A 16531-nucleotide genomic window follows, 5' to 3' on the forward strand; every position below is an offset into this window, starting at 1 on the left:
AGTTGGAATAGTAAATTAAACTAATCACTATCCAGCGCCCCCCAACGCAAGTCGTTGTAACGACTTGCGTTGTAAAACCTGCGTTGTAAAGGCATGCGTGGAAAAAGCATGCGTTTTAACGACATACATCCCTCAGAAATGTTTTCAAAAATAAAATGAATAAGTTTCAATAACAATGACACAATGTAAATTTAATGTTATCATAATGAGTTTCATTGAATTTCCTTTCTTTTGAGATCGCAGCAACGCGCGACGGGTAAGCTAGTAAGAGATACAAACAGAAAAAAATTTGCAAATGTCCAAGGTGTAAAGTCACTCAAGGAAGAGATACAAACAGATAAACTCTAAAATCACATAGGAATGGTAGTAAGTACAAAAGTCTACTACATATACTAGTGGTTAGAGTTCTATATATACAAATAGTAAATTCACACAGGATTACATTTTAACAGCAATTAGGCTTGGATAATTACATAATACATATTTACATATATAATTAAAGCCCCCCAGCAAAAAGAGAAAAACGATCAAGGGTCATCAGGAGGAGTCCTGAGGGAAGAAGGAACGGGACAAAAGTCAGACAAAATGGCTGGTCCGGGTCGTGGGTATAGACTGAGACCATCTCAGGCGGGATGCACAAAAGTCAGGAAAGTCAAGAATCCAGAAGAACACAGAGAGCAGGATTCCATGGAGTAGAGTCAGAGGGGGAACGCAGCATAGGACAGGATTCCTTGGCGAGGGACTGGCTGTTGAGATGGTCCGGAGTAATCAGGAGGCATTATTGTAGTAAATCGAGGAAGGAGACTGAAGTGTAGAATTAAGCATAAGTTTATTATAAACAGCCCCACACCTAATGCGGTGCGTAGGTCAGTTAAGAAATATCAGCAATGACAGTTGGTGGTTTAGGAAGGGACCAGAGGGAAAGTGGAATGTTGGGGGACCAATAGGAAAGGAGAGGGAACAATGGGTGCTCTCGCTCAGGAGAGATGGGTTGACACCGTCACGCGCTAAGGGCATGAGGGAGTTGCACAACTAGGTTACAACACATCTTCCTCTTTTGAGTTTTAACAAATAAGCCACATAATGTGATATAACAAACATATTTATGTAAGTTTAACTAATTGTCATTAGTCACAACGTTTTCATAGCGTTTGGGTTTTTGGATGGTTCTCCCAAACCTTCCCGTGACCAAGTGGGAATCAGGAACACTTTCAGTGTCAGAGTGAGAATCATTACTGGTGCTACCGAACCTACCACTGAAGCTGTGACCGTCAGACATGGCTTCAGAGTCAGAGTGTGAGTCACCGTAACATCTCCGATTGGGTATCGGAGTGAGAGGATTAACATCAACAGACTGGTCTGATGCTGGACTGCTGAGTCAGTGACAGGTGGGAGATCGTGTGAAATCACATTTCTGGGCATGCAACCATGTTTTAAACTGGTCCTATCAACAACAACCCACAAATCTTTGCAATAAGTATCATGTTGCAGTTGGTTGGGAACAGACTCCATGAAATCTTGCCAATCTACTCATGTGCCACACTTTCCCATCACGGAGTCTGGCCGCATTGTTATACAGTTCATCAATGTGAAGAGGAGCGGTGAATCTGCTTTCTCCTTTTCTTACTTTTTTTTCTAAACAAACTTTTACAAGGTCACCAACCTTAAATGAATGTTCTTTGCCACCATGTTTGGAATCATACCATTCTTTGTAGTATTTTTGCGCTTTGGTTATGTTATTTCTGATGACATCTGGTGATGTCCAACCTAGGTCAATACTCAGGGGCTGTCTGCTTCTCATAAGAACAAATGGTGCATTATGGGTGCTGGCACAAGGAGATATCCTGAAGGCCCAGATGAGTTTGAACACTTCTTCCCAGTTAATATTAGCATTCCTTGACAGCTGTATGTGACCCTTCAAGACACGGTTGAAGCGTTCAGTGAGGCCATTTCCTTCTGGATGGTATAATGAGGTGGTGTGGTGAGTGATACAATTTCTCTCAAGGAATAACTTGAACGCTTCTGAGCAAAATTGTGGACCATTGTCGGTGAGCACAAATTTGGGTAATCCTTCGCTTGAGAACAGCTTATCCAAGAATGAAATGATTGTTGAGCTTTCAATTTCCGAGACAATTTCTATTTCAGGCCACTTGGAGAAATGATCAATGGCCACTAAAATATACTTGATCACTCCATCATGTCCTTCAATGGGCCCGCGATGTCTAGGCCTAATTTCTCCCATGCCATTAAGGGGGGTTGGAGTGGAGAGAGAGAAACTTTGGATGTTTTAAGGGTTTTGTCTGAATCACAGCATTCTACACAGTTTTTTATCTTGATTTCAATTTGCTTGTCAATATCAGGCCACCAGTAACTGGTTCCGACTCTCTGCTTTGTCTTTGAAATGTCCAGGTGACCAATGTGGCAAAGTTTAAGAATTCTGTCTGAGTGTGATGGGGGCTATAGCTTTGCCAATACTGTACATCACTCCGTTTTCCCAACTGAGTTCATTTCTTATTTCCCAATAAACGTTGACATTGTCGTGAAGATGGCGTTTCTCTGGCCAAGTGGTGTTGACGAATTTGCATACGTCTTGGAGTGTTGAATCGCGAGACATGTGTTGTTCCCATTCTCCCGCAGAGATTTCATCCAGATCCGTGTTGAAAAGTAGAGCCACTTTTTCATCATCCTCCAGTGTATCCGTAATCTCATTGTGTGGAAGAGGCAGAGGCAGTCTGCTAGGGAAATCTGCATTTTTATTCTTAATTCCTGGCCAATATTCTGCTGAGTAGTTTTAATCCAGCAATTTGATAGACAATTTTGCTTAGTCTAGGTGAAACATTTTGCAGACCAGAGGTAGACAGGATTTTAATTAAGGGTTTGTGGTCTGTACGAAGATGTATATTGTACCCTCCGGGTGGGGGGGGAATCAAACATACAGTTAATAATTGCAGCATATGTTAAATGATGCCTAAAGCCACTCGTCTGTTCCATATGCACACTCCTGAGAAATTCCCTTTTGATGGTAATTTCTTGGTTTATTAAGTTGCAGTTAGCAGGGCAGTAAAAGTGAATGCAAGAGTTTCTGGTTTATAAGGATCAGATGCCATATTGGTGGCTTCTGAACAGCACACTCAATCCTATCGTGCCCTAGATTTCCATAAAATCAGAAATATTGAAAGAAAATTGCAATAGAATTGCTGTTCATCGTCCAATTCATTATTAACGAAATGAATCAAAAACTTGGTAGAGAATCAGACTAATGAACCACAGACTAAACCAATGGTTTAAATATGTGAAAAATAATCATTAAAAAGACAGAGTCCACTTTTTTGGGTCCTTACACTTCAGGCTATGCAAGACCTGCAAACTAGCAGCGATTCAGTTGTCCCATAACCGTTTGGCAGCTCACTTCGACTAAGATTTATCTTGCACCAAGTGTACGTTCGCTTCTATGTACAGCCTTTTTCCAAATGTGTGCACGCCGTTGAACTGATCTCCAGCAGGTTAAGACCACAGACGGCATGTGGCCCAGACAAGTACCTTCCCCAAATGAATGCTTTCCGCCGACCTGATCTTTAATAAGTTAAAATCAACATCATGTGGCCCAGATGAGCTACCCCACTCAGAGTGGGGTTACGCACACTATTTTATGCAAAGTAAAAAAAAACTGAATTCCAAAATGACTAAGTATATGCAGAATATAAACAGCCTAGTCTGCTTAGCTAAAGGGAAGAGTTTGAGGCAATGCAGCGAATGAAGCCTGAATATCACCCAGCATTTGAATTTAAAAGTACATTTCTTTCCAGTATTGTAGAAAAGTTCAATTTAAGACAGTTGGCGGAACTCGAAACTTGGTCGTAGTTAAAAAATTATTTAGGTTCGAATTGCACAGAGTAACAGCATGCCCGCCATTTACACTTCACTTTAGACGTTTAGGAATTCGATGATCAAATAATTATTTGAAGACAGAAGCTCAATATGTTCCGGATATAAATTATGTTTTGAAATTATTTGAATTATTTGACTAACTTGGGAAAGACTACAGGTATTTTTTCAAACTTAAGTGATATGGCAATAACAGCAGAAATCTGGAATGCAACCTATGTCCAAAAAATTCAGCCTAAAGAAAAATCTTCAAGTGGTTAAAAAAAAAAATTCCCAACGCTTTCATGTACACCAAAACAATGGCAATTAACAAATGGTACAACTACTAAAAACTGGTAGATGCCCTCAAACTTGGCACATGCAAATTCTAAAAAGCGCTTTTTATGTCTGTTGATAATGCAGCGCTCAGCCTGACCTATTGCTTTGAGTGGGCTTTTGTTCAGTTCACTGCAACCATTTGCTTATTGGCATCAGTCACTTTCAGCCATTAGCTTGACAGTCATGTCAAATCAGCCAAGAAAAGTATTTCTCTTACTGTCATGCTATTGGCTGTTTATCCTACCTCAGATGGAGTGCCTACAGCATACTCTGCAAAGCAGGAGGACTATTTCACAGCAAAAAAGTCTAATCAATAATTCTTTGTCCTCAGATTAAATTAGTTGACTAATGCGTGTCTTTTATACAGAAATAAATGTTTATTTCTTGAGCAGGGTTTTATTAAATCATTTGGCCAGTAGGAGTGTGAGAACGACCCGAAGATGGACTTCGGATTACTTTGTTTATTACATTAGAATGGGGATCTGGGTTAAGCCATCCTGATGCGATAAATTGGAAGGCGTAGGAGATGGATCCAGGGTTATGCGTGGGAATTTGACCAGAGGACAGAAGCAGGATTATAATACAGGCTCTCTTAGATGTCTGCATTTGTTACTGTGTGTGTTTCCAAATAGAAACACATGTGAAACTTTAATGGAGGTTCGAGAGCTACAAGGCGTTCATTTGTGTCCTATTTCTATGTGAAAGGAAGCCTTGGTCTTGCAGCCGACGGATCTGGAAATAAACTGAGTTATATATACACATTTTCAATAACCCTGGAGGCTCTGTTCTGCAGGGCAGACCACCATGGACCTTTTATGCTGCAACCGCCGATGAATTAAAAGGAGCTTTGCCCCCAAAGAGACAGAGTGCAAAATACTCTGCAGCCTGCCATGATTCTATCAGCACACACCACTGCCAACACACCACTATCACTCCCACCAACACCGTCACCAATCCACCTACACTAATACCACCATCAATGACAGTATTGATATCAACAATAACAGCAGTACCATCAATATCACCATCAGTACCATAAAGAACACCAGTACAGCCATTACCAATACCGCACCACTATAACTCCCACCAACACCGTCACTAATACCACCATCAATGACACTATTGATATCACCAACAATGACGGCAGTACCATCAATATCACCAACAGCAGAACCATAAAGAACAACAATATCAGTACTGCCATTACCAATACCACACCACTATAACCAACACCACACAGTCAATAATCCACCTACACTAATACCACCATCGACACTATTGATATCACCAACAATAACAGCAGTACCATCAATATCACTAACAGTACCATAAGATAAACAATACCAGTACTTTCATTACCAATACCACACCACTATCACTCCCACCAACACCACACAGTCACTAATCCAACTACACCAATACCATAATCAATAACACTATTGATATTACAAACAGTAGTACCATCAGCAATAACACCAATACTGCCATTACCCACACCACACCAGTCACCATAACAATACTACACCATCATCACCATTACATTACCATGCCACCAATGCCAGCAGCATCCCACACAGTAATGTACGTGGGTAGAAAAACAACAACTCTGAAACCGTCGCATTGGTCTTTAAAGTTGGACACAAACATTTGAATAATAAAGCAATATTGAATAGTATCATTTTTAATGTAGCGCAGGGTCGAAAACTTTGATCGACTGCCAACTAGTGGGGCACCTGGATGGCTATTTAAGCCTTATACCAACCAAGAGAGTTTTGAGGGAATTTCTTGCACGTCCACATGATTTGGGAATTCAGATCTTGTTTCGGCTACGAGCTTCGTCCTCGGACCATATTTATTCACACATTGCTTCTTTTTTTCTTTCTATGCTGGGATGCATTTACAGCTAGCAGCTGTCCTTTGTTTTAAGGAGATAGCGGCATTGGTTGAACATTCCTGTAGGATTCATTCTATAGATTACCAGTGGGCCCTCAACCATCATAACACTGAAGATGCAACCACCACACATGCCTTTGCACATAACTGAAGAATAAGCTGTAGATTCGGTCTCACATTCGGCTTGCACTTTGTCTCTTAATGGTGGCATCAGTGCTTAATTTGAGCCAGTGGTTTCCGGTGCTTGGCACCAACACTTAATAGTCAACACCGGCACTTCCAGCACAAATTCGACCCAAAGGTATTCGAGAGCTTTTCAGGAGCACCAGTGGAGGACACATTCATTTTTTGTAGGCAGTGGGAAGATTAAGTTATTTGCCCAGAATCACAGGATGTTGAGCCTACGCAGAGACTCAAACCTAGTTCCCCAGCTACAAAGTTGGCAGTTCTGGTCGTCACGCCACATCTTCTCCCACTTCATGAGTTTTATGGTTAGTAGTTACTTCTGCTATAGGTGGCACTAATAGGAGCAATTGGGCTGATGCAAGCTGCCACCTGACGAGGCCTAGCACTTTTTTTTACCCAAATAAACCACAGGGTGGCATCACGTGTGCCTCGTAGTGATAACAGTTGAACGTGAGGAGATGTACTTCTGCATTGTGGCACAAAGGCACCAGAGGCTGTGGAGCAGAGATCAGCACGTGTAGCTGCCAAAACACATATGCCTCTCTTTGGTCCCCCCCTATCCTCGCCTTTGACATACTGCCCCCTAGCTTGATTTGATTGATGTCTGATCGTCTGGATATATGCAGTCATTGTCATGGCTAGTGGTTGGGTGGCAGAAGGACAGGTTATTTGGAGCAGTGCGATTGGTATGGACCCTTCTCGGTCACTACAGTGGAGGTGGTTGAGCCTGTAACATTTAGAGGCTCTGCTGTGAATACAACAGCACTATAGTGTGCAATGTATAACATTAATGTGGTACTAGTTTTAGCAGTGTTAGATTGCGTACTCTTTGCTATATTCTGAAGTCCTCCTGCCTGCACTGTATTCTGTATGAGGCCCTTCGTTAACTGCACTGCAAACTAAGCACTTCATTCTGCACTTTGCAATTGTATTTGCACTTTACGCTGACCTTTTGGCAACTGGCGAGTTAAGCTTGGGTTTTGCTATGCACGTTGAACTGATAAGCCAGTGTTGTACCCTGCCACTGGCCTGGGCCGGGCCGGCTGCCACTTTACAGCTTAGCCCGGCTTCCCTGATAGTTAAGTACATACAATGCGTCACTAACGTGCTGGTTAATCTTGCGAATTGTGAGCATGTGTCAGATTAACGCCGAGTGAATAGAGTTCGCCAAGTGTAGAGTTTGCTTCAAAATAGAAGGCCATTGCTCAAGGCGAATGAAAAGGGAGAAGGTGCCACCATTAGGTAAGTACTCTCTTGGGAAGTAGACACAACTAACTAGCTCTGCCTATTAAGGTTGTGGAGAAAAATAATCTTAAATTGTCTAATCCATTCCAGACCTTCTCTATCCCAATTTTAAGCAGTTTCCTACAGCTCCAGAAAACATTGCTTTAACTTGAAACAGTATAGCTCAGGAAATTGTTCTGAAAAATAAGTTGGATAAATTGAAGCAAGCATGGGTCCTTTAGGTTATCTAGGAAACAAAAGCTATTTATTGCCAATATTTAGCAAACAAATGCTCATCACTGACAAATATTGTATAGCTTAAATAAAATAGTATAAGATTTATGATGGAGTGATATTGAGATGGTTTTAAAGGAATCTCACTTGTGTGTTGATTTTTCACTTCTGAACGATTACATATCGAATTGGTCCGAGAATGTACAGGTTAATAAAAACAGTCATCTTGGCCAAACTAGTGTAGAAACTGAGGATTTGCCAGAGATCTATTTTGAGCGGCATGATTGATGGGGCAACCAAATAGTGATAATTGAAGCCATTTTAAGAATGGATTCCAGCATCCAAGGGATGCTGGAAAATACCCTTGGAGGGTCTCTAAAGAGTATAAGTGGAATGTACACATCTATGAGCATGTTAGGAGGAAGTTAAGTCCATAAACAAAAAAGCACATGGATTGTGGCTAATATGGTCCAAAGTCTTTGTTAAAAAAAATGCAAGAAAATAAAGATAACAGGCAAATAGACAACCCTGGTGCATCGCATTCCACAGTTTTAGCACCGTCCATTTGGAAAAATAGAAGGGTGACATTTGGGTATTTGTAGAAATACAATTAAAAAGAGACTGCAAATGACAGGGCAGCACTTTAGGAAAGATGAAGAAGAGTCTGGAAAGAAGTTAGAAGCATTAATGAAGCCTCAGACACAAGGTGCAGCTACACATCCAACAGAGCGCGCTCCAAAGACAGGGAATTCAGATAGGCTATCATGGCCTCCAAGAGGAGGTCTTGGCAGACAAGTTCAGAAGCTGTTTTAGCTTACCTGGATGGCGTGCCCACCGAGGCTGTGAGCGAACAGCCAACAGACTACATTTCTAGGGTGGTTCCACAATTGTTTAACTTCCTGACCTGTTGTCTGGAGGCTCACTGATCCCAATTCAATGGCCTTTGCAATGCTTTTGTAGAGGCCTTTCCCTCATTTATATCCTGCAGCTATAGCATCACAAGGAAAATGAGCCCAATGGAAAGCGAAGCTTTTTCCAAAGTGTTGTTACTATGGCAGCAACTTGACTGATCGCATCCAATACAGGAGCAGAATGCTTAATAGGCACATACCACCACATCAGAGAGAGATGCCAGGAGCAGGCAGGTGGCCCTTGGAAAAATACGGAGTGCATAAGGAAGGGTGGAGAAGCAGGAGGGCAAGAGACAGGGCCATGATGGTGTTCAATCCCTCAGAGACCATTTTTATCACTCTTCCACATAAGCATAGGATAGGTGAAAGGGGAGGTGGAGAGACAGGGTGCAGAGCGGTCAGTCATGGACCACTGTCCTCTATTCCAAGTTAGTACCACGCGTCAAAAGTTGCTCCTTTGTGGACATTCATTGGAAATAATCAACCTGGAAGTAGACAATTGAGGAACAATAGGGAAAGGGAGTGCTATCCTGACAAAAGATACTAGGTATAAAACTGTCAGAACCACCCAAGTCAAGAATACAAACCTTCGGACGTTTCAATTAGAGATGGAAGAGGACAGCAAGCATTTCAACAAAGCTAAAATTCACGAATATGCCTTGGCAAAATAGTTTCAATATCCCCTGGAAAATGGAAGCAGCGAAGGAAGAAAATCTAAAACTAGATTGTGTGATAAAACCATGAATGGCTCACACAATCAATCCCATTTGGTCCCAAAGAATCTGTGATATTTGTTGACTCATAAGACAGAAAAGAACAGCTGGATAATGTACTTATCGTCATCAGACTTGAATCTAAATTGGTTTGGGCAAAAACGGACAAGGTCAATAAAATGATTTTGCACTGAAGCTTCGCGAGAGAAGGGATTATTAAAACAAGGGTTAATGTAATGCGGATTGTTGATTCCGAAGACTGGTTTCTTACTAAAAATAGCTTAGTGCTCATGCAACATCAGCAATAAGATCAGTGGCATAATATTAGACCAGGTTTTCATCAATGCAGACAAGATCAGCAGGAGCACCTTTAGACCTGTAATAATGGTTCAATACGGCCAAGAAGAATCACACTGCTGCTAGATGTATGACATTATTCAACTGCGCTTTGCAGACTGATCCCAAGCGGAATGTGCATGACCGGAAGGGGGGTATACTAGTATGGAAACTCCAGGGTCAGTATTGGCTACAGAATGGTGGAGGCTTACTGGGTTTTCTGCAGGGTTTCTTTATAGTCTTCATGGACACCTGGCTGCCGAAGCACATGAATGTACCTGGTTTGTTACTTTTCATTAGCAAGGTAACTCACCGACTATAAAAATCTCAGGTGAACAGCGGACTCACAATGGTAATATACTATAAAATGGAAGGAATGGAATGTTGATCTACTTGAACTGGGCTTGGGTGTCTATGCAAAAGCTGGGTTCTTTAAAACACAAAATTATTAAACAGAAACATTAAACTTGTTGAATCAATTGATGGTGAGAAAATGTATAGGGCTTCGATAAGGTTTAAAATCACATTGCCTAAATGTACTTCTTGCATAGAAATGAAATGTTGCAGACAGGGAGGTTCAATGCTAGACTACCCATAAACAAAAAAGTGTTTCGCCTAACTGCATGACCGAAGAAGAATACCAGAGTTACCTAGGAATATATAAAAAACATTTGAAGAGAAATCGGTTTTGTGCTGATCAATGCTGGATTTCCCAGGATCAGCCATACAGGTGTTTGCATTCATAATAATCAAACCCTTGCCATTTGGACTATGCTTTTGGTAGAATATGCTACTCTCCATCAAACAATTCTTTAAATTGATGGGTGCATGAAGTGGTCATTTCCAGCTAAATGCTAGCTTTGATCTTGAACTGGGTGTGGGTGGACCCAGCTGGGTTGAAAATGGTATAGAATATTTTTTTTTTTTAAGTTCAGACCCCAAAATGAAGTACTGTAAAGCAGCCTCAACAATTCAAACTGAAACAAATAGCCGAGTGTTGTATTGGGGATGTGCATGACAGGTTACTGCAATTCTTTGGTGAAAAAAAGGTAGTCACCAGCTCACCTGATTTTCAGACTCCAGGACCAAGAGAGAGAACCCAAATCTACCTGTGAGTAAGGCTTTGCAGTGTGGTCTGCAGCAAGGAAGCTCATTTGTGGGTATAGATATTCTTTGGTCTAAAATAGAGAGTTTTGGTATACTGTCTGGCTAATTGAGAATTTGGATATCAAAGCAGTGTTGTCCAAATTGATGCAGGTATTACAATTACATACTGGAATGGAGTTTGGGTCCGTTTGAAGGACCACCGAATACACAGCAAGGTTATGCCCTGGGACCAACTCTTAAAACAAAATAGTGGCCGTTCTCTATACAACGTTGACCCAGTTGATGCGCAATCCACCCAAAACTGGGTTGCCTCAGTTATGCAGGTACACTGCTTTACACTGATGATTGGTAATTCTTGACCAGGTCCCAATAGTTCTGCACCAGCTGTGCCCTCCAACTGTTGCACTTTAACTAAACCATTAGTCCACAAGAAAAGGCAGGTATGAACTTTTGGGCATAAGCAGATAAATACTTTTTGCCACCTATGTGGAATAAAGTTCGAAGCCGTGGGCCAATATTAAAAACACATGTAAAACATTTAGCCTCACTTTATCCTAGAACTCCCATTGTAGTAACTTGGCTGCAACCCATTGGAATACATGGTTTGACAAATTTGAAACAAACTACTGAGGATATTTAGTTGTTCCTGTAAGACATGCAAGATGCTCCCAGATGTCTTACAGTAGAGGTCACTCCACTAGAGTGCACTCCACCATTTAAATATATTGAAAGAAAATGCCTTAAGCTCAGTTGGGGTATTCCTGAAGATGCCATGAGGCAAACAGGATTCAGCTTAATCGACTTAACTACAGTTACTGAATTCAGTATGAGATGTAAACAGTTGGCAAATATGCGGACTGCTGGATCACACTAGGTTTTGCAAGATCTGTCATGAGTAAGTGATACTTGTAAAGGACAAACTTATTAACAAGTGATTATGAAGGGCTTGGTTAAAAAAGGCAGTCCACTTTTAAAAATGTTCATGAAATGTAGAAGTAAAAGCATTTGCCCGCTTAGTGAATAGAGAATATGAAAAAGATGGCCAGTTTAAATAAATCCAACCACTTGTAACTCAGATGGCCTGCCACACACCAGGATGAGGAATAAATTGCTATGTGTTATGGGATAGAAACTCAATGGTTTAATTGAGTTTGAAACGCATGTCATCAACATGTCCTATTGCTCTGAAGCAGAGGAAAGCCATTTCAGAACCGGTCTCTTATACCCTGGGTATTTATTTACAAAAGCAAGCACCTCCACGCGCAAGGATTTCATTGGTTTATTTTTAATGACAGAAAATGGAAAATATCTTATTGGGTTTCAATTACCACTGAACAAAGAGTCCAACAGGGTGCTATCGGATAGCTGTTAAAATAGAGGTACATGCCTCCTAACTAAATTTCCAAAGTTTTGAGCACAGGGGCAACTACTGGAGGATCAAGTGGTCAGAGCAAGGCTTAAACACTACACGGAGTGAGGCACCTAGGGTTCTGGGACCAATGAGCACTCCCTATGGGATGAAAATCTAGTAAAGAGATTACATTCAAACCTGGATATGAGTACATGTGATGAGGAAGGATGTGCGTTTTGATTGAGCAGCTGATATCAAGGATGCTTGTTAGGAGCTGTCAAGATAGAAGTAGCTGCTACGACATGTGGAATCCGATTTGTCCAATGAAATGAGGGGATTTAACTAATACAAATATGGCATAGAGAAAAAACTATGAGCTCACTTCAGGGAAGACACCATAGGGAGATTGCATGATGTAGCTTGATGGCCCTGCACTGTATGAAGCTCTAGATGAGAGAAGAAAGCATGCAATTGTAGACAATTCTTGCAACTTTGACCCACTTTACCAACAATTGTCTCTGCTCTTGTAGCCAGAGGCCTCTGTGGCAAACAAGGACCAACCTTCAAGACCAGCCAGCTTCAGGAAGCAAAAGCTTGAACTCTGCTGAGCTAAACAGAGATTTTATAGTCAGGAGATGAAGAGAAAACCAAAGAGTTAACTATGGACTTGCAAACGATGTCAAAATTATGAAATGTAAGCGTGGATAACAAGAGTTCCAGTCTGCAAGATTTGATCAGCAGCACATAGCAAATCTATATTGGCATCAATGAACCTGAGCCAATTTGTAAATATCCAGTTTTAACTTGCACATATATTAACAGGAGATTGGTGATGAACAAAATATTCCCAGACAACCTAAATATTACCTTATTTCAGCAGACTGCATATGAAAGCCCAAGGGCCAGAGCATCAGATGGAGGCGGTAAGGGAACGGTGCAGTAGACCAGCACGAGCTCTAATAGATTCCAAATGAACTTCTACCCTACGAGGGGTTATAACGTCCCCGATCACACAACTACTCCTCCATTCTAAGAATAGGGAAACTATGCGCTTTTCATCACCTCCCCCGAATGCAACTTCTATTTCAAATAAGAGCCCAAATGTTTTTGTATTCATTGTAGCGATATGGGGAATACAAACAGGAGACAAATACTCTAATATATATATATATATTTTTTTTTTTTTAATTAAGTTGTTGAAGTTTTAGTGTCAATTGATGATGCAGTTTTCAAATGTGCCAACGACAAATATGCTAGAACATGCAATCAGAAAAATGTTTCCAAATGCATTTTTTTTGTGCAATTATTTTTCATTGTAGGAAAATGTATTTTTAGAGGCAGAAACCAGTTAGTGTTCCTCAATTATCTTTATACAACCAGACCGGTTATTCATGACCAGTTTCTGTTTCCTGTGATTCTAATGACTCAGAATGGAAGTGCACTTTGGCTGTTACTTTGTGGGTACATTTACACTGCAGTTAAAGCAAAAAACAAAACAAAAAAAACACGTTGTTTTTGTCTAATATATCTCCAGTGACTATTGGGTCAGTCTCTTTACCCTTTCGATGCTTTGACTGACCTGGTCTGTAGTAAAGAAAACTCATAAAATAAAAAACTACATTCAGAGACCGTGTGAATACTTTATTTTCTTTTAATAAAAAGAGGGAACTCTATATACAACCTAACCGGTTCAAAGGGTTCTTAACTTGGTGCACCTTGTTAGACCGAAATCACAGGGGAAAAAACAAAGAAAAAAAGCGAACAGCTTTCATTTAACACTTCCATACACATAATAGTTCAGTAAAGTAATTCTATGGTGAAATATTTTGTAAGCATCAACCCAGACAAAATTAAATTAAATAAGCAGCACTATAAAGGTAAAAAACAGAAATCCCATAACATTTAAAGTAGGCAATACTACACTACTATATTTATAAGATCGCCACGAGATATAGTATTTCAGACTTAAAGTAGCTAAACATTGGGGAAGCGTCCTGTTATGCCAATAAGGAAATAAATGCACACGTAAAAGGTATTGGCATGCAGGTTTTTCTGAACCTCTGTCAGGCCTATGCGTCTACAATCCCGAACTCAAACTTGGCACAATGTGGGTATAAAAAGGCAGAGCCACTAATTGGGGTTAGTTGCCATTGTTTAATTCTAGAGGGGTTAGTTACCCTGCTTGGGGCTAGGCCGTGCAGCGCTGCCGAGCGCGAGGCTTCGAGATGGCGCGTGAGGCGCTCTGGCAGCCAATGGGGAGCGAGTACGCCAGCGCTGGGTCGCTGCTGCAGCCTTCCATTCTAACCCGACCGCGCGACAGGAAGGACGAGAGGAGGCCTGCCCGCGCGGCAGCTCACGAGGCGCTAAATGCCTGCCTCCATCGCGAGCCACCCCGATCACTTTGGAGAGAACCAGCACTTTACTTTTTCCATTTAAAGCACTTCTTGTAAGTAAAACGGGATTTAGGTACACAAACGGACTGTTTATCTGGATCAACACTACAGCGGCAAAAACGTAAGTGGACACAGAATATAGTAGGTTCACACAACGATTCACCTGCTGTCATGACATTTTCTAATCCGCGAGATTTAAGTGATCCATTACGCATACATTTAGTTATACACGATTGAAATGAAACCTACATCCATATGTTGAAAACTGTAACATCTTAAAAAATGAAAAAAACTATCAGGTGTGTTCAGGGGTCCGAGAACACACTTCTATTTAAGAAATCGAATTCACAGAACTGGCAAAACATGAGCAGCTGTAACATCACATGTGATTGGTTTTCCATGCACTGCACCCAAAATGCACACATTCCATACTTACAGTCTCGTCTGCATCGAATACAGAGTCATCCACATCTAAAACCATGTCGAACATAAAGAAAATCCAACGGATCTAGCAGCAACTACAGGGAAGTGTTGCCAGCGCTGTATGAAAGGAGTTATATAGACTTCATTTGCATAATCCCGCAGCTCCCATCAGGCTCGGCTGAAACGGGGCAGGCTCTTTCAGGATAAAGACCTTCTTAAATTGGATCTGTGTCAAATGGCGCTGTTAAATCAGAAAAAGCCTAGCAATCCAGCTCAGAAAACAAGGTCACGCGAAAAAAGAATGCAGGTTTGTTTGTTGGAAAGAGCTGGGAAAGGGATAAAAAGGCACGGGCTGCAAGCTCGCCGTCGTATAAGAGCCCTGCATTTCAGGATGCAAACATCAAGTACCAAACACACATAATATAACATTATCTTAATCACTTCCAGTCAAAAGACCGTTAAAAGACAGAATCACTATTCCTAAGGAAAGCAAAGCATTAGAAAAATATGTCATAAAAAACGCAAAAGTAAATTATTAGGAACTAGCCCCTATCACGTTCATAAAGTCATGGTCAGAAAATGGATTTAGAAAAGAAATACAAAGAATAGTTTAAACGGAAAAAAAGAGTAGGTATTGAATAAATAGTGGTAACCAGGCAAACTGTATTATATGTAGTATGGTAAGACTGTCAAAACAGGCTACACAAGTTCTAATTAATAAAACAACAAGTAAACAAAAAAAAGGCAAAAGTTCATTCATACTTCTATCAAGACTAAAAGAACCACTCTGGGAAACACATTTCAAAGAAAACAAAACCTATCAGAGATTGTTGCAAGCAACTTAAGTTTGGTCAATAATATTTGTGTTAAAAATGGCAAAAACTTAATAGGAGAGTAAAGAACGGTGGGCGTCTTCATTACAAATTTCAAGGGATCTTGTGTGCCAGAGCTTTTACTACACAAAACAAAAAAAGTGCCACCTTTAAAAAAAAATTGCATTTGCGCAGAACAAGTAGGTTTTAACCTAATTTATCAACAGGAAATGCGAAAATGAAGGAAAGCTTGGCTAATAATCCAATAAGGAGTCCAGCCTGAAGGGTAATGTAGGTTGTTGTGTCTGTGTCAAAGCAGTCCGTTTCTTCCTAATTCTATAAACAGCCCTACAAATCTGATTTAAGCTTCAGAGATTCACGACAGGAGAGATTAATGCAGTCCTGTCAAAGTTGATGTCCTCACGGACTAATCCAATGCATCTAGCAGACCTTAAAGTCATAATCTGAAGTCTGACCTCCTAGAAAACAGTAATGCTGCCAAGGGGGTCAGCTGCCAAGGGGTCAACAAGATCCACAGCTTCTCCTCAGAGAAATCCTAACTAGACTTTTGGAGTAATGCAACACAGTTCAAGAGACATCCATGCCCTTGTAGAACACCAAGTAAGGCTCTGTAGATTACATAGTTTGAAACTGTGTGGTCCTCATTGAAAATGTTGACTGAGCATGGCAACTTCTACAATACTCTAAGTGACATAAGGCAACACCCACAAGTTTAGGGTCTGCC

At 40.9% G+C, this 16531-nt stretch overlaps 1 protein-coding gene across 3 annotated transcripts in view; it reads right to left on the bottom strand.

Annotated features, from left to right (window-relative positions):
* The window catches only part of NDRG1 (N-myc downstream regulated 1), a 166382-nt gene that overhangs the window by 61739 nt on the left and 88112 nt on the right, over window positions 1–16531 (bottom strand). Inside the window, exon 1 of one of the 3 annotated variants that reach the window (XM_086966248.1) lies at window positions 14988–15089. The exons of the other annotated variants lie outside the window; for them this stretch is intronic. Within the exon in view, the coding sequence (XP_086822374.1) occupies window positions 14988–15041 (54 nt within the window). The 5' untranslated portion in view covers window positions 15042–15089. Of the gene's footprint in view, window positions 1–14987; window positions 15090–16531 lie in introns of those variants that run through there. 3 annotated transcript variants of the gene reach the window in all.

This window comes from Lissotriton vulgaris, chromosome 4_1 (assembly GCF_964263255.1).
Source record: "Lissotriton vulgaris chromosome 4_1, aLisVul1.2, whole genome shotgun sequence".
NCBI lineage: Eukaryota > Metazoa > Chordata > Amphibia > Caudata > Salamandridae > Lissotriton > Lissotriton vulgaris.